Source organism: Melitaea cinxia, chromosome 17 (assembly GCF_905220565.1).
Source record: "Melitaea cinxia chromosome 17, ilMelCinx1.1, whole genome shotgun sequence".
NCBI lineage: Eukaryota > Metazoa > Arthropoda > Insecta > Lepidoptera > Nymphalidae > Melitaea > Melitaea cinxia.
Window position 1 is genome coordinate 6235519 of NC_059410.1, and position 26988 is coordinate 6262506.

The 26988-nt window shown below is 34.6% G+C and overlaps 4 protein-coding genes and 1 pseudogene across 4 annotated transcripts; 2 read left to right on the forward strand and 3 right to left on the reverse strand.

The window, feature by feature from the left end:
• Window positions 1–205: 205 nt before the first annotated feature.
• LOC123661699 (peptidyl-prolyl cis-trans isomerase FKBP8-like) lies at window positions 206–12822 on the reverse strand. The gene is made up of 8 exons (XM_045596647.1): window positions 12594–12822; window positions 12274–12465; window positions 12052–12198; window positions 11168–11430; window positions 4136–4382; window positions 1919–2197; window positions 1448–1552; window positions 206–776 (listed from the first exon to the last, which is right to left on the reverse strand). The coding sequence occupies exons 2-7, from the start codon at window positions 12463–12465 to the stop codon at window positions 1466–1468; spliced, it is 1215 nt and encodes a 404-aa protein (XP_045452603.1). The 5' UTR covers window positions 12594–12822; the 3' UTR covers window positions 206–776; window positions 1448–1465.
• A 475-nt stretch (window positions 12823–13297) lies between these two features.
• LOC123661700 (cyclin-dependent-like kinase 5) lies at window positions 13298–15009 on the forward strand. Its single transcript, XM_045596648.1, has 2 exons — window positions 13298–14101; window positions 14188–15009. Exons 1-2 carry the CDS (start codon window positions 13444–13446, stop codon window positions 14424–14426), a joined length of 897 nt encoding a protein of 298 aa, XP_045452604.1. The 5' UTR covers window positions 13298–13443; the 3' UTR covers window positions 14427–15009.
• Window positions 15010–15310: 301 nt separating this feature from the next.
• On the reverse strand, window positions 15311–16695 carry LOC123661701 (DNA replication complex GINS protein PSF3). The gene is made up of 3 exons (XM_045596649.1): window positions 16488–16695; window positions 16143–16411; window positions 15311–15835 (listed from the first exon to the last, which is right to left on the reverse strand). The coding sequence occupies exons 1-3, from the start codon at window positions 16576–16578 to the stop codon at window positions 15611–15613; spliced, it is 585 nt and encodes a 194-aa protein (XP_045452605.1). The 5' UTR covers window positions 16579–16695; the 3' UTR covers window positions 15311–15610.
• Window positions 16696–17094: 399 nt separating this feature from the next.
• LOC123661698 (X-ray repair cross-complementing protein 6) lies at window positions 17095–18882 on the reverse strand. Its single transcript, XM_045596645.1, has one exon. The coding sequence runs from the start codon at window positions 18880–18882 to the stop codon at window positions 17110–17112; it is 1773 nt and encodes a 590-aa protein (XP_045452601.1). The 3' UTR covers window positions 17095–17109.
• Window positions 18883–23581: 4699 nt separating this feature from the next.
• LOC123661914 lies at window positions 23582–24688 on the forward strand (annotated as a pseudogene).
• Window positions 24689–26988: the final 2300 nt, after the last annotated feature.

The following is a 26988-nucleotide window of genomic DNA, read 5'->3' on the forward strand; positions in this document are numbered from 1 at the left end:
TTATTTTTATTAAAAATATAGATTTAATTTAATACTCATTGTGTTAAATATTTTTCATATATATTTTTCTACTTGGAATGAAAACTTCACTAGAAAGCAAATTAATGTTAACAAAAAAAGTAATATTCACTTAAATAGTCTGCAGCCTGTGTAAGTACATATTTACATTTGGAATGCAAACTTTCATTCTTTTGAAAAGCATGTAAAGTTTCAAAAAATATGTAATGTTCGTTTCTCGTATAATAATTTTATTTATCACACTATTCATATTAAACGTTGGAGGTCGTAAAAATACGGGTGGTACTTAACGTAAGTATAATACAATTTTCCTTTGGCACTGCCAATAAAAGAAAAAGAAGCTGAGTAATAAATAAGCTAAGAAAATAAAATACACATAAAGCAGAAAAAGTCAAGTTATCGAACTGAAGTATCCTTTATACGGTCATTTACCATTCTAATCCTAACCTAGAACCCTTTTAATACGTTTAAAAAAATTACAAATACCGTTCACAGTTAAGAAATGAAAATACTGGAACAGAAAACCTATTACAAAACAAATGCATTTATCTAGTCTGCATAGGATAGGAAAATGGAAGATTTTTTATTTTGGAAAATGTTTGATATTCGCTTTTTTTTAAATTATTTTTGTCCTTTTACTCGTCGCATCGAATATATATTCGACGAGTAAAGATCATCTGATGAAATTAAACCGCTAGTTATTTTATATAATCTTGGTACACCGCTCCCGTTCATGTTACCTTTTTGTTCTGATCAACCTGCGAAAAAAATAAAATCAATATCAATAAAATGTTAAATATAATATTCAAAGCTCTATTTCTAATAAACATATTACGATTTCTAACAAATTAAAATAATTGCTTTTCAGCTGACCAACCAAAATACTGATATATTGTTTTGCACATCTGGTACAATTTATTTTCGCAGACATAAAAACACACTCATACTCACACCACACACCCAAACACGTACACACACCATTGTGGCACAGGCTTTTGCCAATCACAAGAACCAGGGAATTCATTATTGTATGTAAATATATATATTTTTTTATGAAAGCATTATCATTATTAAAAAAAAAAAAAAACAAGCAAAACAGAATGCAACAAATACTAGGATTGACTAAGATATTTTTAATCAATCGAAAATATTTAAATAAATGTATATTACAAATATTACAAATGTACAATTTTTTAATTGGCTTATTTAGATGTTGTTTTCTAAGTAATTTAAGAATATCCATGAAAAAATAATCAATCATTTAAATACCAATATTCACTTTTACAATATTATATTTGGTGTATTATTAATCGTTATCAACTAATAAATAAACATGCACTCCGTACAAGAATTCTAACAAACTGTCTACATTGATTCAACTGTCATAATTGGTGACATTAGTATAATATAATTGAAATATATAATTTACTTGAGGCGAGCAGTGTCATCATTGAGCCTGCATCTTGTACCGGTACACGAGCACGCTTGCCACGCCCACCAGGAAGCTCAGGAGCAGAGAACCCCACACTAACATCTGTTTCAGATGATTTAACTACATTAAAAACCTGTTTCACCAGTTGTGATTAATCAAAATCAAAAATAACTTTATTCAAATAGGCTTTAAAAGCACCTTCGAATTGTCATTTTACAAATTACGCGATATATTTAATGTAATGAAAATATTTATTTCACCATAAAGTGAGATTATAATCATTATACGCCCTTAATAAACGTCAAAAAAATCTACATTTAAAAAAAGAAACAAAAGGGAAAAAAGTGTTTTTTTTTATGAATATAAAATAACTCTCAGAGTCAGAAGAGCATCTTCAGATATTTTTTATAAATTATTGCAAAAGCCTTTATTAGGCTTGTCCTTGGTTAAAGAGTAGGGCAATATTACCTTAGTATTGGAGGGCTTCTTATCTGGAGACGATGAGGGCGCAGCAACGCCACCCAACATCCTCTGAGCCAAGCGACGTTCCACAGACCGGTCGCGACTGGCCTTCTGCTCACACTTGGTGAGCTCCTTGCGGACTCCGGAGTCCCCGGGGGCTGCGCAGGCAGCCGCCCGGGCCGCCTCTAGGGCTTCGTTAGTACGCCCCATGGATGATAGGATGCGAGCCTTGCGGTAGAGAGCCTTTGCATTGTCTGGTTGACAGCTCAGTACCCGTGTCACCGCCTGAAGAAGAGTATTTATGTTGAAGTAACTGACCCAGCGAACACATGACATTGTACTGACCATAACAGAAGTGACAAAAAAAAGAAATTATGAAATTTGGTACAGATATTCCGAAGTTATATGCAAACATACATTTTGGTGATTTATTTTTAGTACCTGGGTGACCGAGCTTAGCTCGGTATTTTTAGTAAATCGTGTTTTTTGGAAATCATATATGCGAATTACATATTTATAAAATATTAATATAATATTTTTCGATAATAATAATAAATATAAATAAATATAAAAAATCAAAAATAAAAAGTATTTAAAAAATATTAATGATAAAATATGAATAATATTTTTCGATTTTACCGACATAATAATAAAAAAATAATAACTGGCTATTTAAATAAAAAATAACAAATGCAATAAGAAAGAAAAAGAAAACTTAATAATCGATCTGAAATTTGAGGATTTGAACCGTGGTCTTTCTAGCCGATCGCGACCGGCCGATTCCCCACCTCAGCTATTTACAACTTTATTGACAAGTGCGAAATTTACCTTTGAATTCTAATGATATTGTAGCCATTTCTTCATTGTCTAAAAACTGGGATAAAAAGACATTTTCTATAAATGAATCCTAGGTAGATTTATTTATCTTCCCCGAAATCCCCTGCATACTAAATTTCATGAAAATCGTTGGAGCCGTTTCCGAGATTCAGATACTATATATATACAAGAATTGCTCGTTTAATATTATTAGATTTATATATTTTACTTTATTTTCAAATATATGTGTGAGCTAAGAAATATATGGTTAATTGGATATACTGTGTTTATGTTGGTGGTTATTTAAAAGTATTTTACTAATAGTATAAATATCAAACAAAACATATTCGGATAGAAGTCACACATACAAAAAGCTAAAATTAATGAAGATTTTTTTATTATAGGAACCTTACTTTTTCGGTGTAAAAGTCTGTACTTGATTGGCTGGGTTTTTCCAATATATATTATTATTATACTATATTATTATAAATTAATTGTTTAATATACTTATACTGGGAAAAGACGAATCAGCACCAAGTACAATTCAGAAAATTCCTATTGTAAAAGAAATAATAAAGCTATGTGGAACTACTAGTAATATTTGTTTCTGGTCTGTATGTATATCCTTGTTGGTCTCTCAACCCTCCATCAGAAAGTTGGTTCTGGTTGTTATCGTAAACATCTGATCAATCATTACTCATGTCAGGAAAGTTATCCACCGACCCAAAGTGGAACATAATTAGTCTCTAAAAGTCGTTCCTGTATGAACCAGACTTTGTCCAGAAGTATCAATTTACAAGTTGAATAACTTTACTCAAGTTACACATGCAAAGCGGCATTATAGTCTCCAGTCTACGGCTGCGCAGCTGCCATGTAAGACTTCACTAATTGTTTTCCAAACGAAAGTGATGGATGAAAGAAGGGTGCACGCAGTCGAGATGAGAATGCTAAGATGGATGTGTGGAGTAACGAGGTAAGATCGGATTAGAAATGAGTATATAAGGGGAAGTTTGAAAGTAGCACCCGTGATGGAGAAAATGAGGAGCAATAGGTTAGCGTGGTATGGGCATGTAATGAGGAGGGATAAACGCTATATTGGTAAAAGAATGTAAGAGATGAATGTCGAAGGACGAAGAGCGTTCGGCAGACCAAAAAAGCGATGGATTGATTGTGTTAGTGAGGATATGAGAAAGAAAGGAGTAAGCGCTGAAGTGACGAGTAATAGAGAGCAATGGAAGAGAAAAACATGTTGTGCCGACCCTACATAAGTGGGATAAGGTCAGGAAGATGATGAGTACTTGAAGATCCCCCATACTTATTGGAATAAATATACTAGCTAATACATGGAAAAGACGAGTTAGCACTAAATATTAAACATAAGTAGGCTGAATTAAGTCATCAAATCACCTGCAAAGCGGCATCATAGGCTCCAGCCTTCAGCTGGGCAGCGGCCATGTTGTTGTGGACTCGCAGGCGCTCCTCTAGCAAGGCATGTAGAGCGTCTGAGGCAGGCTCCAGGTCCCCGGAGGGAGTGGGGTCTGTGATGCCACCCTCGCTTTCATCCAACACATCTAATGCTCGACGGTACAATTGGACCGCTAGCTGGGCTTCTCCGCGTCCATACCACCAGTTTCCACGGCACCGGCGACGTACACTATAAAAAGTGCAATTAAATTTATCCTTACTGTGTTACTGGCATAGACCTCTTTCACCATGTAGGAGAAGGATCAGTGCGTAATCCACCACGCTGCTCAAATGCGGGTTGGCGGATATATTCTCTACTATGAGTAACGATCGCTATCAGGTGTACATGATAACAACCGGGACCGACGGCTTAGGATGGTCTCCGAGGCACGGTGGAAAGAGACCCACAAGGACTGCACAAACACCCAGACAACAGCAAACATCTGTATGGCCGATACAAATGTTTGTCATGTGCTGGTATCGAACCCGCAACTGCCAGCGCAACAGCCAAAAACCAGTGCTGTGACCGTTGCACCAACGCGACGTTGTCGTCGTGTGTTACTACGATACTATTATAACCATGGCAAATATACTATAATAACACAATTCACCAAACCCTAGTTTCCATTAAGGAATTATTTCAATTTTATGTTTTTTTTTTTCATTGAAAAGCCTGTTGATCGAGATGTAGTATCTGTTTGTAATATTAAAAAACCGATGTATACACGGTACATATACAAAAATAACATTTATTACAATTTTTTGTCTGTTTGTTCCGGCTAATCTCTGAAACGGCTACACCGATTTTGTCGAGACTTTTACTGGCAGATAGCTGATGTAACAAGGAGTAACTTAGGCTACTTTTATCTTAGAAATTTATTTATTTTATAACTCTGCGAACTGAACAATAACTTTGTTGTTAAATTTCACACCGACAAAGTCGCGGGAACAGCTAGTATTTGAATATAACACATTTAACGTACGAGGGCGGGGTGAAAAGTTTCCGGCCCGATCTAGATCGGCCTGATCGCGCTTACAGGTCTAATTTTTGGTTTGTATTCTATAGTACTATATCTTACTAGCGTGTATATAAATTTTCGGGTCGATGGCTCTGTTAGTATACATTTGAGAGATGATTGAACAAGACGCCTCGATTGCTTACGTGAAAACGGTAAAATCAGAGAAGCGTGCGGTCATCAAATACTTCTATTTAAAAAGCCTAACACCATTTTAAATTAAAAAAGAGCTGGATTCCACACTGAAAGACTCTTCGCCGTCATATTCAACGGTGAAACAGTAGGTTTCTGTATTTAAGAAAGTGTGTATACAATATATATGTGATATACAATCGTAACAAACCATTCATCGTAACAAAATATTATCATCAGATTTGGAGTTTTAATATGTTAATTTTTTTATATTGTTTTTATTAGTTTATGTACTACATCAACCAAAATAGATTATACAAATTATGTATGTCAGGAACAACTGATAAAGATATCTGTACAATACTGTGACGTCATTGACTACTCAATGAATCAGGTGATCAGTGAGATAAGGCTGTTTCTTATTTATAAATATAAACAAGTCAGCATGTAAACTAAAAAAAAAATGATAATCTTCAATTAATTATTGGGCCATAAGGTATTTCAATTTTTAAAATGTAACATACAATATTCAAATTCAAAATTCAAATTCAAAATAGTTTATTGATAATAATAAGTTTTAACAAATAAGTCGCAAGGGCCCCTGTACTGGGTGGTGTCCCGTATTACTGGGTACCCCACTCATCCACCAAGGCTTACAATATTAATCAATATCAGACAAATAATAATTAAAGAAAAAATGACATGATAAAAAATGATAATTTTTATGTGTGTGTACGTGTGCGTGTGTGTGTGCGTGTGTGTGTGTGTGTGTGTGTGTGTATGTGTGTGTGTATAAGTGTGTAAGTGAATGAATAAACTAGTGAAATATATATAAAATAAACCCCAGAGTTTGATTAGGTATGGGAAGGTTAAAGAGTGGATCAAAATGGGAATTAATAAAGTAAATATCATATAATATTCCATGATAAAATTTAAACTATTATGCATTAAAAATTTTGCCTTTCTAATAACATTTCAGTTTCATTGTAATTTAACGATAACAGAAGTTTAGTTAACGCGAGAGTAGCTTTAATTTTAGTTAGTGGGTAGATGTTTAATTTGTTATTTATCCTATTATAAAGTAACGCAGACTGACATGCGAATTGGTTTTGTTTAAATTTAGTATTTCGTGAAGGTACTTGGCAAGCAATAGTATTTCTACGTTTATTGACAGATATTTTTTTATAGTATAATTGTTGATGCAGTTTTTGAATTGCCCTTAAAATGTACAATTGACGAATAGTTAGAAAATTGTAAGAATTATACAGATCAAAAGTCGGGTACCGGGAGGGTTTGTTAAAGGTAGCTTTAAGAAGGGCACGTTGTCCTCTTTCCAAAGTCAGCAAGTGGGTTTTGGCTGCTCCACCCCAGACTGGAATGCAGTAACTAAGAATAGATTGGGCCAAAGCTTTATAGGTCGTTGTTAAGATCCTATCATCTGCTACCTGTTTCAATTTTCTGAAAACCCATATCAACTTCCTCATCCTATCAGCGATCATTCGAATATGACGGTTCCAGACAAGGTGTTGGTCAATTATTACTCCAAGATATTTTATATGATCACAGTTACCAATATTATCGCACTGGCAGTCTTCTGAGATAGGGGTTACGCATGAGTGGACTTTCAGGGCGAAGCTAGTGTTGGGCAATGTGTTTTTCCGAATCGAAAATGGAACAAACTTGGTTTTAGTAGTATTTAAAGACAATAGGTTGAACCTTAACCAGTGAGAGACATAAAAGAGTCCCTCCTCAGCCGTCACCTTCAACTTGTCCCAAGTCTGATCATGAAAAATTAAGGCAGTGTCATCCGCGTATGAGTAGATTTTGCAATTTGTAAGATTAAGGTTACAAAGATCGTTTACATACACAAGAAAGAGAGTAGGCCCGAGGACGCTACCCTGTGGGATTCCATAAGATAGACTAGCTGTGTCACTTAACAATAAGTTACCCAATTTAAGCTGTTGCTGTCGGTTAGTGAAGTAATCTCTGAGAAGCTGGTGGGGTAAGCCCCTTATACCAATATTATAAAGCTTGTCAAGTAAGATTGTTGAGGAAACGGAGTCAAATGCTTTGGCAAGGTCTAAAAATACACCCAAACATTTCCTGCCAGAATCTAGGTGGTCACTAATTTCCCCTGTCAAGGACAAAACTGCATCTTCTGTTGATATACCATCCCTAAAGCCGAATTGTAGATTGGACAACAAATTATTAGCAAAGAGAAATTTCTTAAGGCGATTATTAATGAGCTTTTCGAGGATTTTAGCTAGAACCGGGAGTACAGAGATTGGCCTGTAATTATTTAGGTCATCAACACTGCCACCTTTATGAATCGGTGTAACCACGGCTTTTTTGAAGCATAAAGGAAACTGGCCCTTTTCAAAACAAAGGTTATATATGTGACACAAGACAGGGATAAGAATATGTTTAGCTTTTTTTATAAAATATGTTGAAATGTTATCTAAGCCGGGGGAAAAATCATTAGAAAGATTGGAGATGATAACATTTAATTCAGAAGGATCTGTGTTTAACAGTACGAATGAATTTGATGAAGGAGTTCCAAGTAAGGGAAAGGTAACTGGGGGATGGAAAGACAAATCGATGTTTTCTGCAAGTTTTTTACCAACTGTCGAAAAATGGTTATTAATATAGTTTGCCGATTCAAACGGAGAGGTTTTAATAGATGCAAGATTATGATTTACATTAGTTTTCAATTTATCAACGTGACATATATGTTTAATGCTTTTCCATAATTTTTTAGGGTTTTGTTTAGCAATGTCTAATTTATTTCTTTCGTAATTGATTTTAAGTGAACGAATAAGTTTTTGACAAAAATTTCTGTAACGAGCGTAGGTAATTTTTAAAATATGGTTCAGAGGGTTATTTTTTACTTTAATATGAAGCTTATCTCGGTTTCGGATGCACCGCAGCACACCAGGAGTTATCCACGGCTGTATACAACGTTTACGGTTTGGAATGATATTTATGGATTTATTGTTATTTATGGCAACAGATATTCTATTTACTAACATTTCAGCAGCCAAATTGGGATCCGATAACTGTAATAATTCATGGAGATTAGTTTTAATTTCATCAATGACAGCATGATTATTTAAAATTATTTTAGTTTTTTGCGTGTAAATTCGTTCGGGTTTTAACATCAGACTTAAAATAGCAGTAGAATGATCAGTCGGGGCATTAGTAAGAATAGCTGATTTAGCTGAGTTGCTGGATTTTAACATCATGTGGTCAATACACTTGTTATTTCGTGTGGGTAGTCTATGAGCAGGTAACATTCCATGATAAGCTAACGTCGTTAAGTAATTAGATGAGTTTGAATCACACGAGTTGACCTTAATATCAATATTAAGGTCCCCTGTAATTACAATGTTATTATAGGACCTATAATTATGGAGTAGCGACTGAAGTGACGATAAGGAATCATCAATATTTCTCATTGATAGGGTCCGATAGATCCCAATGACAACTAGATCGTTCAGGGTTAATACAAGAATATAATAAATAAATAAAAAGCCTTTTATTTCTGGCTTTTGTGCAAAAAAAATGATTGCAAAAAAATTGATAAAAAAAAAATTTGCTGTAAAAAAATTATGCGGTTTATAAATGTTATGTTATGTGTGTAAATTGTGTTTGTGCAGTCCTTGTGGGTCTCCCCACCGTGCCTCGGAGATGATGTTAAGCCGTCGGTCCCGGTTGTTATCATGTACACCTGATAGCGATCGTTACTCATAGTATATCCGCCAACCCGCATTGGAGCAGCGTGGTGAATTAAGCTCTGATCCTTCTCCTACATGGGGAAAGAGGCCTATGCCCAGTAGTGGAATATTACAGGTTGAAGCGTATAAAATAGCAGGAGTAAAAATATGAGCTTTTTTTAAATAAAAAAGATTTTTAAGTAAAAAGATATTTATGAGACATTTAATACAATTGTATTATGTTTTTGGCTAGGCTTTAGATTAAGAACCGCATTTTGAAGTTAGATAGGTTAGGGTTATTTTTTTGTAACCAAATTATGTCGATAAACAGTCTAATTTGCCAGTTAGATAGGTTAGGGTTTTTTTTTTTGTAATGAAATTATGCCAATAAACGATAATATTTTGAACTTAGATAATTCGACGGTGCTTAATCTAAAGCCTTACCATGTTTTTTTATACTAATACATAATTGACAAATGATATTGTTTGTTTCATCAAAAAATAAAATTGTAATTTACTTCTAAATTCTTCTAAATTTCTAAAATTCTACAACAATTTTTTAAATTTTTTCTTTTAAGGGGATCCCAGACAAATTCGGCCGTTTTCATGTGCTATAAAGTATACGTTAAAGTTACGTTAAAAATATCAAATAAATATATGTTGTAACTCGGATTCAGTTTATTAATGTGACTGTAAGATAATTGTATAAAATTCTCTAAATAAAGAGAAATAATTGTTTACCTGGACCTCCTTTCGCGTACAAAAATCGTATAGGCTTTCTAATTTTACTACTTACAATAGTGAATATTTTTTTTATTAATTAAGAATCCTGTACTTAATATTTCTACAGAAGGGTTTTTTATTAAGTGCAGTATTTTATTAGAAAATCGTAAAAATATAATTTTTGGTTATTTGCCGGGCGACAGCCGGCCCGCGGCAGACGGCCAGAGGCCTTTGTACGGGGAACTTGCGTCGCTCGTCATCGCACGCTGCTCTTGCTTACACGCAAATCTATTTACTTTTTTTAATCCAAGATAGGCATCAAAATGTAACAGGTAGACAGACTTACTATTGAATTTTGCAATTGTATTTACTTCAAATAAAAAAATAATTTAAATTATTAATTTTGAGCTGTGTAAATGTAAAGCTGCTTAGCTTGTGGTCTAAGATCCGAACCTAAAGTCGATCTTCACCGAGCTGATAATAGAATAAAATATAAATTTAGTATATCTATACAAATAAAATTGGAGCGGCTGCTTTTAATATTAAAATAACCGCTTTTTACTAAATTCATATGGATGTATACACGATACATACACAAAAATAGCATTTTGACCATTTTTGTCTGTCTGTATGTCTGTTTGTTCCGCCTAATCTCTGAAACGGCTAGACCGATTCTGACGGAACTTTCACTGGCAGATAGCTGATATAGTAAGGAGTAACTTAGGCTACTTTTATTTTAGAAATTTATTTATTTTATAACTGCGAACTGAACAACAAGTAACAACTAGTAATTAATATAATTTTATAGCCTAAATGATCGACACGACAAGAAGAAAATTAAATAATAATTATGGATGATCACAACTTGTACGCAAGCTCTTGCTCTAGGAAACGGATCAATCGCATGTCCTAAGTAGTACAAGCTAGAGCCGGTAGATGGCCGAGTTTAATAACCTTTACGTAATACTGATCAGGTGAAGTGCGGGTGGGTGGGGTGTGGCAAAGTCTAAATGCTCAAGGTCATTGAGAAGGGGGAGCCTCTTAAGATAATGAGATAAAAGTTAAACTTTTTGGTGATTACAAAAATACATCAAATAATATTTATATATGAATATGTCACAAAATTATAAACTATGAAATGACACAAGGAAGTAGATAAGTGTTAAACCTTGACATAATATTAAAAATATGTATTCTATTATATATTACGTCCAATCTGATACATGTTTTAAACATAAAGCAAAGATATAAGTTTCAATATTATTATTAAAACCAATAAGATTAAAACAATTGTCTTCATTGTAATTCAAGAAATAAAACAAGGTCAGAATGACAACATCATTGTTACATTCAAATTGAAACAATTTTAAATTAAAATTTTTCTCACTCACCCAATTTCCATTCGTTCAGCAATCGGTAAGGTCTCATGGTCTGGCTCTTCCGTCCAATCATGTAATTCTAACCGAGCTTCGAGCCATGTATCAGGACCTATGGGTGTTCCCTCATATTTCGGCCCGTCGACTTCTCCTACTAGCCCAAGACTCTCACCAGTTTTGAGACCTGTTTCTCCATATGCGAATCTTGGTGCAATTTGAAGAAGACAAACTTCACCTTTATACATTAGAGTTAATGCTAAGTCTAACCCCTGAAGGACCTGAAACAGAAAAAAAAAATTTAATAACAAATATTTTAAATTATCTTAGGAATCCATTCACCAAGGACAGTTTTTCACAGTTTTATCAACTACATTATCATCGTAAAGCAAAATTTACTATAGATTGAGTAAAAATGTTTCAAATTAGATCTGCAGATCTTGTGAGTTATTAAAAGTGCACTTAAACTCTAGTTCAAATAATCGTGATTTATTTTTGTATAGATATAATTGAGTAAAAGGGGTCTATTTTTTTTAAGTTTGACAATTAAAATAGGTTACTTTTCATCAATTAGTCTTTAACTGTATATAGCATAAGTATATTATTTAACACATTATTAAATTAATATAATTCTCCATTATCACATAATAAAATTAAAAATTAAGATTTTAATTACTATGTAATAATTTATAATAGTTTTTTAATATACCTTCAATTCATTTAATTATTATATTGCTTTTTGGTCAATTGACTGCAACAATCACAGTAAAGAAAGTACATAAGATAGTAATCAGTTAACAATAATCAGTTTAACTATCACTGATAACATATCAACCTTACAACATAATATACAACATGGTAGAATAAATATTTCCGTCAATGTTATGTTAATATTGACTAACCTCATTGTCACCCAAATAAATCTTGACGTGATCTCTTTTCTCTATCAAGTCTTGACTGCCATCTCGTATTTTAAGTTCATAACTAATTCTGCATATATCACTTCTACGCGGTCTAGATCCATTTGACTCATCACCTGTTTTTAATATCTACAAATAAAAATATTAGTATTCTTTTATAGGAATTTTAAGAACAGGTGCACTTAGAAAAAAATTTATTCTTACCTTTTTTAAAAGCGCTCCACTTCCTAATACGTCCTGCCATTCCTCTGGAGGTTTGTCTACTTTATTCTCTTTTTCTGTCGCGGCTGCTTCAGCAAGTTTCGCTTCTTCGATTTCATGTGCTGCAGCAGAAGCTAAGTCTTCAAACGAACTGCTTTCAGACTTGTCGATCAATGTAGGCTCTCCTTCACTCATCTATAAACGAGAAATTTTATTTTATATCACAAATTTACAGTTAATTACGTAAATAACCAGTTTTACAGCATTCATTTTAAAATTGCGTATTAAAAAAACAACGAACACTGTTTTTGCGCTGAACTCACCTTTTTATTATATCACAGACGTATTACTATTTTATGCCTGGAAATAAAATATAAACAAAGATGTTTAACGGATGACATATATAATTAAATTTTTTCCAATACGTATTAAGATGACAATTCAACTTTCTGAATATACTATTTGTTGTCCCTTGTGTTGAGTGAAATGAAATTTTACCAAAATCCACAAGACTTTTTTAAACACAGATTATATTATAATGTAATTAAGACACAGCACAGATATACACCGTACGTTCGTAATTTCGTACAGTAGGATTGAAATGAGAAATTAATAAGCCCAAGTCTTTTGTAGTATAAAGTTATAAACTATAAATACTGTCGTTTCATTTTAAAAATAGACTGGAAAGAAATAATCTTCTTCATTGAATAAAAATTCTAATTATATATAATAATTTTAAAAAGTTGAAAATTATAGAATAAGCTCTTTATTCGATTCCAGTTAGAGCGAAAAAATTAAAACTATTCATAGAAAAAAGGCTCTTTTAGTCATATATCTTAGGTACAGTCAATAACAAGTTTTATGCATTTAGTTTTTAAACAATATATCCCAAAAAATTGATTTCAAACTTAAATTACATGGATATCCGGTGATTACCGTCTAACAAATTCAACAAAATAAATGCTACGTGCACAGAGCACAATATTAATACTTCAGTACGAATACTTCACTCAACTGCTTGTCAACTGCTAAAATAAATGTCACACTCACTTTTGACATTAAATTTAATTTCTTTGACAATTTGAGTTTCGCTTTGTATAATTTTAAATAGGAAATAGGTAAGGCGGTATAATATTAGTAATATAATTGCTTGAGTTCTTTAGTCAACGAAAAATGCAGAAATATGAAAAGCTGGAAAAAATTGGCGAAGGGACATATGGAACTGTTTTTAAAGCCAAAAATAAAGAAACTCACGAAATAGTTGCACTGAAGCGAGTAAGATTAGATGATGACGATGAGGGGGTTCCATCCTCTGCACTGCGGGAAATATGTCTACTTAAAGAATTGAAACATAAAAACATTGTTCGCCTCTACGATGTGTTACATAGTGAAAAAAAATTGACTTTAGTCTTCGAACATTGTGATCAGGATTTAAAAAAATATTTCGATAGTCTTAACGGTGAAATTGATCTTGACGTCGTGAAGTCGTTCATGTATCAGCTACTTCGAGGTCTCGCTTTTTGTCACAGCCATAATGTACTTCATCGTGATTTAAAACCCCAAAATTTGTTAATAAATAAAAATGGAGAGCTTAAATTAGCAGATTTCGGTCTTGCTAGAGCTTTTGGTATTCCTGTTAAATGCTACTCAGCAGAGGTTGTTACCTTGTGGTACAGACCTCCTGATGTATTATTTGGTGCAAAATTGTATACAACAAGTATTGATATGTGGTCGGCAGGATGTATATTTGCAGAACTAGCGAATTCAGGCAGGCCACTATTTCCTGGATCGGATGTTGATGATCAACTTAAAAGGATTTTCAAGCTGCTTGGTGAGAAACAAGTTATGAATTATGTTGATAATTTAAGCACTTGTATTATTATTTTTTTTTTTTATATTTTAAATTTACTATTTCAGGTACACCAAATGAAGATACCTGGCCAGGGGTAACACAATTACCAGATTACAAACCGCTAGCGGCTTACCAACCTAGCTTAGGACTTGCACAAGTAGTACCAAGATTACCAGCTCGTGGGCGAGATCTTCTTACACGTCTGCTCACTTGCAACCCAGCATTAAGGATGCCAGCTGATGATGCCATGGCACATGCTTACTTCCATGACCTCAATCCATCAGTGAAGAATGACCGATGTTAACAATCAATACACCCTTACAGGTGTACCTCCGAACTATTGTTTAGTGTTAAGAATCAGGACATTGATGAGGTGCAACAATGTTGTGATGAGGAAACATGAATTGTCTGACAGTTTTCTTTTACTGACTGTTGTATAACAGTATCCTGTATAAATATTTGTTTTAATAATTTTAATGACCCATGTGTTTAAAGTCAAATCTTATTTGTTTAACTTGTTATTGATTATTATTAATCTTATATTAGTATTTTTTTTTTTATTTGTATATGTATATGTGTACTGATTGTGATAATTTTGATTTTTATATTTCAGATTTATTAAGAAATTACATATGTTGGGTAACTTTAGACATAATAATATAGATTATTTGAGTAGTATAACATTTAAATTGGTATAAGAAGTAGGGTTATGTATATAATTTTGTAAAAAAATTTATCTGCCTTTTTTTTAAACGGTTGAACAAAAAACATAGTATTTTAAATGCCTTTATGTTGTAAAAAATCAGTAATAAGTTGCTAAGTGATTTATTTTTGTCATTACATTTTTATTAATTTATTATTTAATAAAATAATAAGTTATAAATATATTTAAGATTATTTATTTGGCTGTCTAGCTTATTAATATAGAATTATTATAAGATTTAAATATGTAAAAATATGAGAATTGATGTTGTAAGAGACTGGTCTGAATAATATGATCTCATGGGGGCTTTTTATAAGCTAATAACGATCAATAAATTGTCTAAGATAGTAATAAATCTTCAGGTCTGACTGTAACAAAACTGAATGACTGTAGTTGTATACCCTTTTATAGTGATGTTCATTAAACATTTGAAGTATAATTAGAATGATTATTTTATTTTAAATTTAAGAAATAATAGGACATTGTTTTATCAAAATTAAAATTTAATTTACAGAAAATATTTTACATCATTGGTGATTATAAACTCCGTTCTAAACTTGATATAATTTATTGCAGAGGTTCCCATATGTCTTTGAACTATTCTATTTCAACATTATTTACAGGAAAGTACAGAATTCACTGTAAAACATTATAAACAAAAGCCTTTACCCAGCTGTGAGATTTTTCATCTAAAAATTTACAGGCTTCTTCCTGAGAAAGCACTTAAAAGTGAAGGAATATGATATAAGGTAGTCAATATTGTAATATTGTATACAAAATATTTTCTACAATAATTCCATTTCAGCTCTCTTCCGTTTTCTGTGATTTTCTACCATGTTAGCTGTTGTTAAAGGACAGTCACCTATCTTCAGCCAGCTTGAAAGGGCTCTCTCAGTGACTACGGCTGCTTCTGTCCTTGAACGTTCACTCGTTGACAAAGGTTGTACGGAATTTATAGAATCAGTTGATACACTGGCTGATAGAATCATTTTGAATCTTTGTCTGAATGTCTGCATAAGGAAATCAAGTTTTTTTTATAGTATATATATATTTTATTATATTTATAATTTATTTTTGTCATTATAATTTATAATTGTCATTTTGTCATATAACTGAGTTTTAAAAAGAGGTTTTTAATAAATAGACTCATAATGTAAATGTTTATTTTGTATGTAGCTGTTATGGGTTGTTGCATAAGATTTCAAAGAAATAGTTGACTCAAGGACTATTACATTAAATCATTATATCTAGTACAAGGTTTACATAGATTAAGGTTTTGCTTTATAAAGAGTTATCTTGTAAATAGAGATGACTTACATCTAAAAGAGTTGATGAAACTTCGCCTTTGATATCATGCTTTGCAATGTAACACCCCAGTTCATAAAAGTGTTGCCCCAATTTGTGCATATCTACAGTGCATGCATCAGCATTAAGTATTTCTCTGTATGTTTCTTTATATATTTTAGGCAGATCTACGCTGACTAAAGGAGGTCGTCTCGTATACAATGACTCTGCCAGCCATAATGGAATTTCTATATTAGTTCCAGCTTTAAGATCACTTTCAGTTGCGGAGGGATCCAAGAAACCTGCACAAAAATACCAAATTTAATGTACAGAAGAAATTAATCATAATTTGATTAAGTAAATGAAAAATAACATTACCCATTTTAGGTAAATCGAACATAAACTTGCAAGGCACTTTCTCATTAGTAACTAAAATATCAGATATTGAAAGATAATTAGAGTTAGCCATTATAATTAATAGCTGTTGTGATGACGTGTTAGTAAATGTTTTACTAATAAATAATCTCGTTTTTAAACTTGTTGATAGATTGGCAATTTGGAAGCAGTACAATCAACAAATAACATAAAAAATGTACACCATATTATACTTATCTATGATAAAAAATAAATTGACAATTCTAAGTTGACAGTTGTGCAGTTACGACAACGTTAATCAATTGAACAGTAAACTTTCTGTATAATTTAAAAATATTATTAACGGAGTTAGGATTTTGAAAGTAAACGGCACAGTCAATGTTCCGTTTACTTAATACTATAAATTTTCGATTCAAAAGTGTATGATATTTATTTAAAACAGTAATTTGTAGTTCTAGTTAAAAATATTACGTTACTGATGCAATTAGTTCGTTTCATTATGTTGGTACTATACAAAGGTATGAGTAATGTAAATTTTACATCAGGAACATAATTATTTTAAAATGCGTAAATGATTATTTATTGAAATTTTTATTATTAAAAAACCAACTTATCCAATAACATTTTATTTGCAATGCTTATAGACTAATGCAACAAGTTCATTTTTTTTCAATCCAGTTAAAGCTGGTAAATTTTGTATGTCTTTGTAAATTAATATATTTTTTAATTGTGGTACAGAATAAGCATTAATTTTCTCATCCTGTAATCTGGCGTTAAAGAGTTCTTCATCAATAGGATCACCTTTTTTCTTTTTGGCAACCTTTTCAGATGATTTAGTACCTGGTCTTTTCAGGGACAATGAACCAAATGGGCCAAATAATTCCTCAAACAATTCATCATCAACATCTTCAAACTTATCAGGGCTTTGTTTTGTTGTATCAGTTATAGGTTCAGGTTCTTCATCCTCAAAAGCAATGGATTCTATAGCTCTGTATGTGTATTGTACTTTGGGATTTTCAAACATATCTGGTTTAAAATCAACTGTTGTTGCATTCAAAATATTTACCATCAACTTCTTATGAGCTTTTTCAATCGATGAGCTTGCATCATCATCCTCTTCTGTTATATTTAGGTCTCTGACACTCTCAACAAATGGTATAATGACAACGTCAAAACCAACATCTGCATTAAGATCAAGTGGTCTCGAACACGGGCTCAAAGCCACAACAAGTGGCTTAGCATTCACTCTAGTACATAGGACACATATAGCAATTACACCCGTTTCCATACAAGCCTTGTGTAAAGCTTTAAAAGCTACTGTTGAACCCTCTATAACACTTTCATTTGGAAATAGAAAGTAACCCATTTTCAAGTACCACTTTTCTTTGGAAATAACTGTAGCAGGTTTGAAACCTAAGAGCTTCATCATAGGTGGTCCAAATGGATTTGCTATCATTTTCTTTTCATTATCAGAGAACTCAACCCTTTCCCCTCCATATTCTTGGTAGTGTATTGTCTCAGATTTCAATAAAGGAACTTGTTTTGGCTCACTTTCTACATCCTCACCCTCATCACTATCAACAGTGACCTTCATTGTCTTAGTTAAACTAGTAAGAGGTGTATTAGTATCTATGTGTAAATTAACAGTCCTTTTAATGCTTTGACTTGGGCTTTTTAGAAGTGTGTATACTCCAACCCCAATGTTAAAGTCTTGGCCAATTTCAAAATTTAATTTTGCTACTGCCAAATGACGATGCGATTCTTGATACATTAATTTTTCAATCATTACAGAGTCGTATATAGGCTCTGGCATGTTAACATCCACCCCTTTATTAGCTATTTTCCAAAAGTCTTCATAATATGCATGTATTTCATACTGGTGGTCAGAGACATTAATTATTTTTATATCTACATTGGCATCAACTAAATCTATGGCTCTGTTAAGTGTTGGTTTCTCATCATCCGCAATAGGGACGGTATCAAGATGAGTAAGTAGAATAACAGTTTGTGAAGACAGGAGTGTTTTACAGTTGGCAAACATTTTGCTACAATGCCAAAGAGCATTTGAAAGCCTGAATTCTTTCGCTTCTTTAAAGGATGTAATATCTGTTTTTTTAAGCCGGTTGTAGTCATCTAGACTTGGTACAGATAAGGGTATTATCTCAATAACTGGCTTAGTATCAAAAGTAGATGAAGCGGTCTCTTCAGTTCCAAATATGTAAACGCCAATCTTACGAACGCTTACTAACCGCATATATTGTTTTAGCAGGCGACAGGTTGCAACATGTACAGGCCCAAAGATGTTGTGCTTCGAATTCTCATAAGCATTTATTAAAATAATTGTACCTGGAACACCTCTCCAGGACGGTTCATAATCAGTTTCCTCATCAGATTCCATAAGTTATTATTAAAGATAATTATTGATAAATTACTATAGAAACTTTATGAATAACAACTTAACCAAAACTTAACAAGTTTTGTGATGTTGACCTTTGTGGTTTGACAATTTATAATTTTATTGACAGAAAAATTATAAAGTTTACGTTCCACTTAAAGCCCTCAACGCTATCATCCACTACCGCTGAAATTGCTGTTCCACTAACGCAAAAACATCACAGCCATAGGCTAATTTTAAAGGTGGAACGCATATTTGAGCGCTGTGTGCTTGTAATGTGGGGGCATGATAAAAACATGCAGCTGTGGGGTAATAAAACTTAATTCAACATAGATTCCTATGAATTTATCGTCGCGTTTTTGACGAAACCATAGAGCAACACGGAGGGGAGTAGCCATTGCGTCTGTTACCGATACAAAAGTGTCTGTCATTTTTTGCGAGGGGAAATTACACACATGCACACTATCTAATTCCCACACAAAAATAATCGTCGGTAAAGCTTTAGATTAGGTAAAACCGAATTTCGGGACCGTGGGGGGGTGGGGGGGGGGAGAGGGTGGGGAACGCTACCCCTGGTACCACTATCACGCCTCGGAACCCCATGGTTATGGAGATATCCATGGTTAAAGTTTTGAGGTTAGAAGAAGAATTTCGAAAGTTCCCTCCCTCCGCGCCTCCGCGGCACAAAAAAAAAACACTCTAGGGGTAGGACAGACCAAGACCACGTGGACAGTGGGGTGCTCCGATTCGGTTTTGTGTATTTTTCGAATTTCTAAACCTATATTCTAGCACGCAATGTTACTAATTTTATTAGAATATTATGTCTGTCGCGTTATTTCGTTTAAAAGTGTCGATTTGTCACACAATGCAAACAGTATGAGCTCAAAGGTATTATAATAGCTTTAAATTCTTCTTCTAACCTCAAAACTTTAACCATGGATATCTCCATAACCATGGGGTTTTGAGGTGTGACAGTGTTACCTTGTATAGATTCCCCTACACCCTCCACCCTCCACACCCAAAAAACCCCCATAATTCGGTTTTTCTAATTCGGTTTTACCTAGTCTAGATCTTAGCCTAATCGTCTGTCACTACGAAACTCACACATATTAAATTAAAATCACACTTACATTTTTCACACACACATAGATACATTTTGTGTCATTACAGTATAATGACACGCCGCAACTACACTGACAAGTTGCTTACAGCCGTGGTTGTACCAACTGTCGATATGCATTATCGATAAATTCAAGTACTCGGTTAGGGAAATAAGGTTTTTAAAGTGATACAAAGGTAAGATGTTATTATAAAAATAGACTTAATTTATTATATACTACAAATCAAACATCTTCATGTAAATTAAACGATTATAAAGAGTAAAGATTTGATTGTTTGTTTGTTAGCATTGAATAGGCTCCGAAACTACTGGACCTATTCAAAAAATTATTTCACCGTTGAGAAGCTACACTATCCTTGAGCGACATAGGTTATACTATATTTTCAAAAATATTAGGGATCCTTAAGGGATAAAAAATAACCTAAAAAATTCCTTACATTGCGTACGTTGTAAAAACTAATGATAATAGAAATATATAATGTAGTAAGACTTTGTACAACACAACATTATCTACAATAATTGTATTTGCTCGCAAACGAAAAAAAAAACTGTCTTCAATTACATCGACAAGTAATACAGTATACTTAATATATACGCGTTATCAAAGGTTACTCAAAAAGTTGTTATCAGATCTCGATGAAATTTGAACGCGACCACATGATAAATACCAGCTTTCTATTAAATTAAAAATCATCAAAATCGGTCCACCCAGTCAAAAGTTCTGAAGTAACATACATAAAAAAAATATAGTCGAATTGAGAACCTCCTCCCTTTTTGGAAGTCGGTTAAAAAGTGTCGCGACAGCATATGTCTAAATATTATAATTATGTCACAATACGTTTGGTGCAACGTTGTTGTGCCAAACAATGCCAGTCTACAATAAACGATTTAAAGTTAACATACATTTTGAGGAGTTGATGATGTACACGGTGATGCAGTGGCGTAGCGTGGTTTTCGGCCGCCCGGGGCGGAAAAAATTTTTGCCGCCCCCTTATTTAGGTATTTCAATTTAAAGTATACTAAAACTTACTTAGCTGAGTGGCTACGACCCCCTTTCATCCCGTGGGTGTCGTAAGAGGCGACTAAGGGATAGAAAAGTTCCAATAATAATAATAATAGTGAAAATGATAAAACTTTATTTAATTCCATACAAAATTCATCAATCCTTATCTCAATTTGCCTAAATCAAAATTTCAATCAATTACAAAAACAATACAAAATAATTAATACTACTTATTAGATTTTATTAGATTAGTGATCATTATTAAGACATTCTATTTCATGTAAAATAAATAAATTAATCTAATATATAAAATTCTCGTGTCGCGGTGTTTGTAGTTAATCTCCTCCGAAACGGCTTGACCGATTTTCATGAAATTTTTTGTGCATATTGGGTAGGTCTGAGAATCGAACAACATCTATTTTTCATCCCACTAAATGTTTAGGGTAGTCCACCCCTAATTTTTTTTTAATTTTTAGATAAATTATTTATTTTTTATTTTTTTTATGATACAACATTAAAAAATACATACAACCCTAAATTTTAAGCCTTCTACGATCAACCCCTATATTTTATTTGTTAATTAACGATTTAATTTATTTGGCAAGATTTTATTTTTATTTTGTCATGACTTAGAATAAAAAAAAAACATATTACCCTTAATTTTCAACCTTTCTACGATCAACCCCTATTTTGCCATCGCAATTTTTATTTTATTTTAATAATTTTCTTTAATTATGACTTTTTTCTCAATTCAATTTGATCTTCTGCCTTCGCCGGTCGATTACTATCAATCGATCAGTTATCCCCGCTAGATGTCTACATTACGTTGTCACCTCTCACCCAGCAAACATCACGGAGTAGGGATGCGAATAAAGGCGGTCTTCTGTCTTACTCACTATACCATTTTCGGCCATTTTTATGGTTTTTTTTTGTGTATCGATCGTAGCAGTGACTGTTATACGTATTATTTAAATTTTTCTGTGCACTAAATAAAGCATACTTTCATTGTCTACAACGCTTTCGATTATAAGTAAATCCCCGCACACTTATAGTAGATAGTTTATTGGCAAAACAACGTTTGCTGGGTCAGCTAGTTAGTAATATGAAATAGCAAAGTTCCATTACCACCGTGGAACTAGTGAAGCCGACCGATGGCGGTATAGCCATCCTATAGCTGGCTTTTTAAATACACAACCGAAGACGGGCAGCAGCGTCTTCGGTGCGACAAAGCTAGCCCTGCGGTCACCAACCCTCCTGCCCAGCATGGGCAAAAAGCCCCATGAGTTCGCGGCAGAATTTTAGGCCCTCAGTTCCCGGCAGCCCCACTATTCCCGGCTACAGCAACGGCCGCGGTAACGGTGGGGTGAAGGGTGCTGAGAATCACCGGGTTACGGGAGACTGCCGCTCAAAACTACACGTACTACGTACCGGCTGCGTATAATTGATGGATTTTACGGCTGGACCATAACCTTACCGAACTTGAAGTAAAACTGAGTCACATTAAGTGGAGCACACTAGGGTTGTCTGAAGTTTGAAGAGAGGGTGAGGACACGATGATATTGGACTTCGGGCCCTTGTTCTACTTCCGTGAAGGTGATGGGTTTTCTCAAGGTGGCGTCGATTTTCTGGTCCACAAGACTCTCACTAACAACGTTGTGGAAGTAAGCAATATGTCGACCCAGGTAGCGTACCTTGTACTTAAACTCACTGACAGGTATTCCGGTAAAAGTGATACAAGTCTATACGTCGACCTCAGCACACTCTGACAATGAAGTCGAAGCCTTGTATTACGATATTTCTAGGGCCATGCATGGGACTACTTCGGCCTTCTACAACGTTGTTATGGGAGACTTGAACGCTAAAGTGGGAATACAAGACCGCGACGAATCGAGGATCGGACCACATGGGTAGGGGCGCAGGAATCGCAGGAGGCAGATGCTCGTCAACTACTACGAGTCAGAGGGGCTCTTCTCGATGAATTCAATTTTTTGAGAAGAAGCCCCAAAGGCAGTGGACATGGCAAAGCCCCGATACTGTGACGAGGAACGAGATAGTTTGATCATAGCGGATAAAAGGCATATATTCAGAGATGTCTCCTTGGTTAATTGGTTTAACACTGGCAGTAGCCACCGGCTATTGCGGGGCACTTTGAATATATGCCTCCGAAAAGAGCGGGCCCGCTTAATGAAATCTACTCTCCGACCTACGCTGCCCCAAATACTATGTGGCTCCGCGCAGTTCCAATTGGAACTCCAAAACCGATTCGATTCGCTGGAAACTACTGGCAACGTGGAAGAGATGCCCGACAACGTGGTGAAGATGGTGTGTACACTAGGTCTAGCTACTTTCCGTCGACGAAGTCAACGAAGCAGTCCAACTCTCTTCAGAAGCCTTAGATCTAATGTGGTGGAGGCGCGAGTTGCTCAACGCTCAAGCAGTTTCGCCAGAACAGAGGGCTATTTCCAAGAAGAGACGAAAACTTGTACGCCGAGACCTCCACTGCTCAAATACGAGAGAGATTGCTACTCTGATTGAGCAATTGCATTAGTATTGTATCAAAAAAGCTGAAGGAAAATGACATGCCGATAGAATATGCTGACCTTCTCAAGCATTGCCTTACATCTGGCTACATGTTGTGGAATAATCAGTTCTACAAGCAAGTAGATAGCGTAGCGATGGGCTCACCAGTATCCCCTGTTGTCGCCGAGATATTTATGGAGGACTTCGAGGAGACTGCTCTGCGTACCTCGCCCATAACACCCAGGTTCTACAAACGGTATGTAGATGATACTTTCACCATATTACCATCTGATAAAGTATCCATATTCTTACACCATCTTAACTCCATAAATTCCAAAATTCAATTCACAATGGAGTTAGAGGCAAATAAATCTTTAGCTTTCTTAGATGTATTAGTCATCCATAATCCCAATAATACCTTAAGCCATACAGTGTATAGAAAGCATACCCATACGGATAGGTACTTAAACGGTGAATCACACCATCATCCAACACAGTTAGCTACCGTGGATAAATCTTTGTTTCAGAGAGCACAAGGGATCTGCGATGAGCGACACCTGGAGACCGAACTTCAACATGTCAAGCAAGTACTGTGAGACAACAAGCTTCGGGTACCGCGTCCTCATCACAGTGAACGTGTGAAACCAGCCACCGTCGAACGAGTACCTGCTGTGCTACCTTTTATGAAAGGGGTCACTGACAAGATTGGCTTCATCTTAAAGCGAGCTTCTATAAAAACTTTTTTCAACCCGCCAAAAACGATAAGTCAATTTTTACCATCTGTCAAGTGTCATATACCCTTACAAGATGCAGGAGTATACAAGCTTGATTGTGACTGTGGTCTCTCTTATATAGGACAAACAAAACGATCAATCAAAACTCGCGTTAAAGAACATATAGCTGACTTGAAACATCATCGCTATACTAAGTCCACAATCTGTGAACACAGTCTAGACACAGCTAGCCATTATATTAGATTTGATAAACCACAGATCCTCGCAAAAGAACACCGATTCCAACCAAGGATGATCCGTGAGGCTATTGAAATTAAAAAACATCCAAATTTCAATAGCGAAGCTGGCTGGCAATTACCACCTGCTTGGGACCCCATTATTAATATAATTAAATCAAAAACCAAGCATAATTTACCACAGATTAAAGACTCAATTAGCACACTCTGCGTAGATAGGACTAAATAAAATATTGATGTATGTCAGGTAGTTTCGAATAACTTTGTAACGTTAGGACCTCTGATACATCAGTCCTCCCGTGACCATGGTTGCTGTAAAGTATCCGAAACGTCGGGAATAAAAGTTAATAAACCGCGATAAAATCCGAAAAAAGTTGTTTCATTAAATGTTTAACAGCCAAGTCATTCCGAGACTGGTATCGGTCTATAGTACCCTTCTCGAAGCTGTTCAGTATTATATTTACCTAGGCCATACCATCCAACTAGGTCGCAACAACTTCGAGAAGGTGGCCGATAGAAGGATTCGGTTAGTCTGGGCGGCGTTTGGCAGGCTTCGTCGAGTCTTCACTTCGAATATTCCGCAATGCTTGAAGACAAAACTCTCCGAGTAATGCGTCCTGCCAGTGTTAACATACGGAGCCGAGACGTGGACACTGACGAAGGAACTGGTCCACAAGTTTAAAGTCGCTCAACGTGCTATGGAATAGGCTATGCTTGGGATTTCTCTCAAAGATAGGATTAGAAATGAGATTATCCGTGAGAGAACGAAAGTAACCGACATAGCCCACAGAATTAGCAAGTCGAAGTGGCAGTAAGCTGGTCATCTATGTCGCAGGACCGATTGCCATTGGAGCAGGTGGATTCTGGAGTAAGGACCGCGTCTTGGCGAACGCAGTGTAGGACGTCCTCCGGCCCGTTAGACTGACGATCTACGTAAGATTACCGGTTTGGGCTGGATGAGGATTGCGAAAAACCGGGATGCAGATATGGCGCGAACTTGGGGAGGCCTATGTCCATAATATATGATTAAAAGAAAGGGATTCCCCGACTTCGCCTCAAAATAAGTAATGAAAAATTCCGTGCTCCTTTCAATCGGTCCGAAGTTGTAGTTGCGATAAAAATATTATAAAATGATTCAAATATTTACTAATTGTTTTTATTATTTAAGTGTTGTTCAATTTTGCAGCCCCCTAAAAAGTGCCGCCCGGGGCGGGCCGCCCCCCCCGCCCCAACCACGCTACGCCACTGCGGTGATGTCAACGAATCGGAATAGGGAGCGTAGCACTAATGGCATCATAAGATGATATGATAGCTTGTCATCTGCTAGATTGAATGATTTGTTGATGACTCTGAAAGGATGGACATTATTAATTTTCAAACTTGATAAATCTATGACTAAGGTGAACCATATATTACCTTGTACATGAGATTTAAAAAAAACTTACGGGATAAAAACAGTGTAGCATTAGTGTTGGTTTGGTGCCCTCGACTAATCCTTCTGTTGTTCGCCAACACTTGAAAGTTAGTGGTATTGATATGATCTGAACAAATTACACTATTTTTTGTGGGCGTAGGTTAATCTGTTATTACAATTTTTTTTCCGTGTATCCCTTAAAGGGGTTGTTTCAAATTTATATGGAGCCTGGGCTAGGTATTTGTACAGTATTTTAAAATGTTCAGGTTCATGAAATAGTAATTATTTCTTCATTATTTCTCATTAAAAGGCCTTTTTTACGAGGTAGTTTTTATTTTAAGAATTAAAATCGCAACCACTTGGCATCCTTTTTGACAATGACATGTACACAAATGTCATGATGACTTTACATAATTATAAATAACTAAAACAATTGGTACCTACGCATCCAACAACAAGTCGATTCTGAGGAGACCTGTGTATAGTAATGGGTTGTGAAAAGGGGCTGAGACGGATATTTCAATGTCTTATTTATTTAAATAGTGACATTTCATCTAACATAGATAACAAAAATACATAGGTAGATGGCGTGGATGCACTTCGAGAGTTACCATTCTACGTATGTACCCAATTATCAATTTTATAAACTACCTCTAAATCACTGTAAAACTACTTAAATGCATATTTTATTTTAATTTCTATGATTTTATACTATTTTTTCGAATACTGTACAAAGACCTGGCCCAAAATGAAACAACCCCTTTGGAAACCTGCCAAATTTTTCAATATAAAACATTATGGTCGAAGTTCACATTAAGTAATTCTAGTAAAATGTATTAATACTCATAATACGTGTATTATATTTAATTTAATGCAATTTTATTATATAACTATGTTTATTAAAAAAAGCTAGCAATAGAATATTTTAAATAATCAAAATTTCAAAAATGTCTGTCTCCTCTTTTGCCTTTGCCGTTTTTATCGATAACCATCTACAAACAAACCGGTAACAACACTATCGCTCGGCGACAGTGACTTCTCGGAAATAGACTCCGATCAGTCGCTCGACCGATCCGCATATT

Coding starts and splice junctions, on each gene's coding strand:
- LOC123661699 (XM_045596647.1), bottom strand. CDS start 12,465: ATGAGTGAAGGAGAGCCTACATTGATCGACAAGTCTGAAAGCAGTTCG. Junction 4,383..11,167: donor GCTGAACGAATGGAAATTGG/GTGAGTGAGAAA, acceptor CACTTTTTATAG/TGTACGTCGCCGGTGCCGTG. Junction 2,198..4,135: donor CCTATGATGCCGCTTTGCAG/GTGATTTGATGA, acceptor ACTCTTCTTCAG/GCGGTGACACGGGTACTGAG.
- LOC123661700 (XM_045596648.1), top strand. CDS start 13,444: ATGCAGAAATATGAAAAGCTGGAAAAAATTGGCGAAGGGACATATGGA. Junction 14,102..14,187: donor AAGGATTTTCAAGCTGCTTG/GTGAGAAACAAG, acceptor TTACTATTTCAG/GTACACCAAATGAAGATACC.
- LOC123661701 (XM_045596649.1), bottom strand. CDS start 16,578: ATGGCTAACTCTAATTATCTTTCAATATCTGATATTTTAGTTACTAAT. Junction 16,412..16,487: donor GTTCGATTTACCTAAAATGG/GTAATGTTATTT, acceptor ATTTTTGTGCAG/GTTTCTTGGATCCCTCCGCA. Junction 15,836..16,142: donor TTTCATCAACTCTTTTAGAT/GTAAGTCATCTC, acceptor TTCCTTATGCAG/ACATTCAGACAAAGATTCAA.
- LOC123661698 (XM_045596645.1), bottom strand. CDS start 18,882: ATGGAATCTGATGAGGAAACTGATTATGAACCGTCCTGGAGAGGTGTT.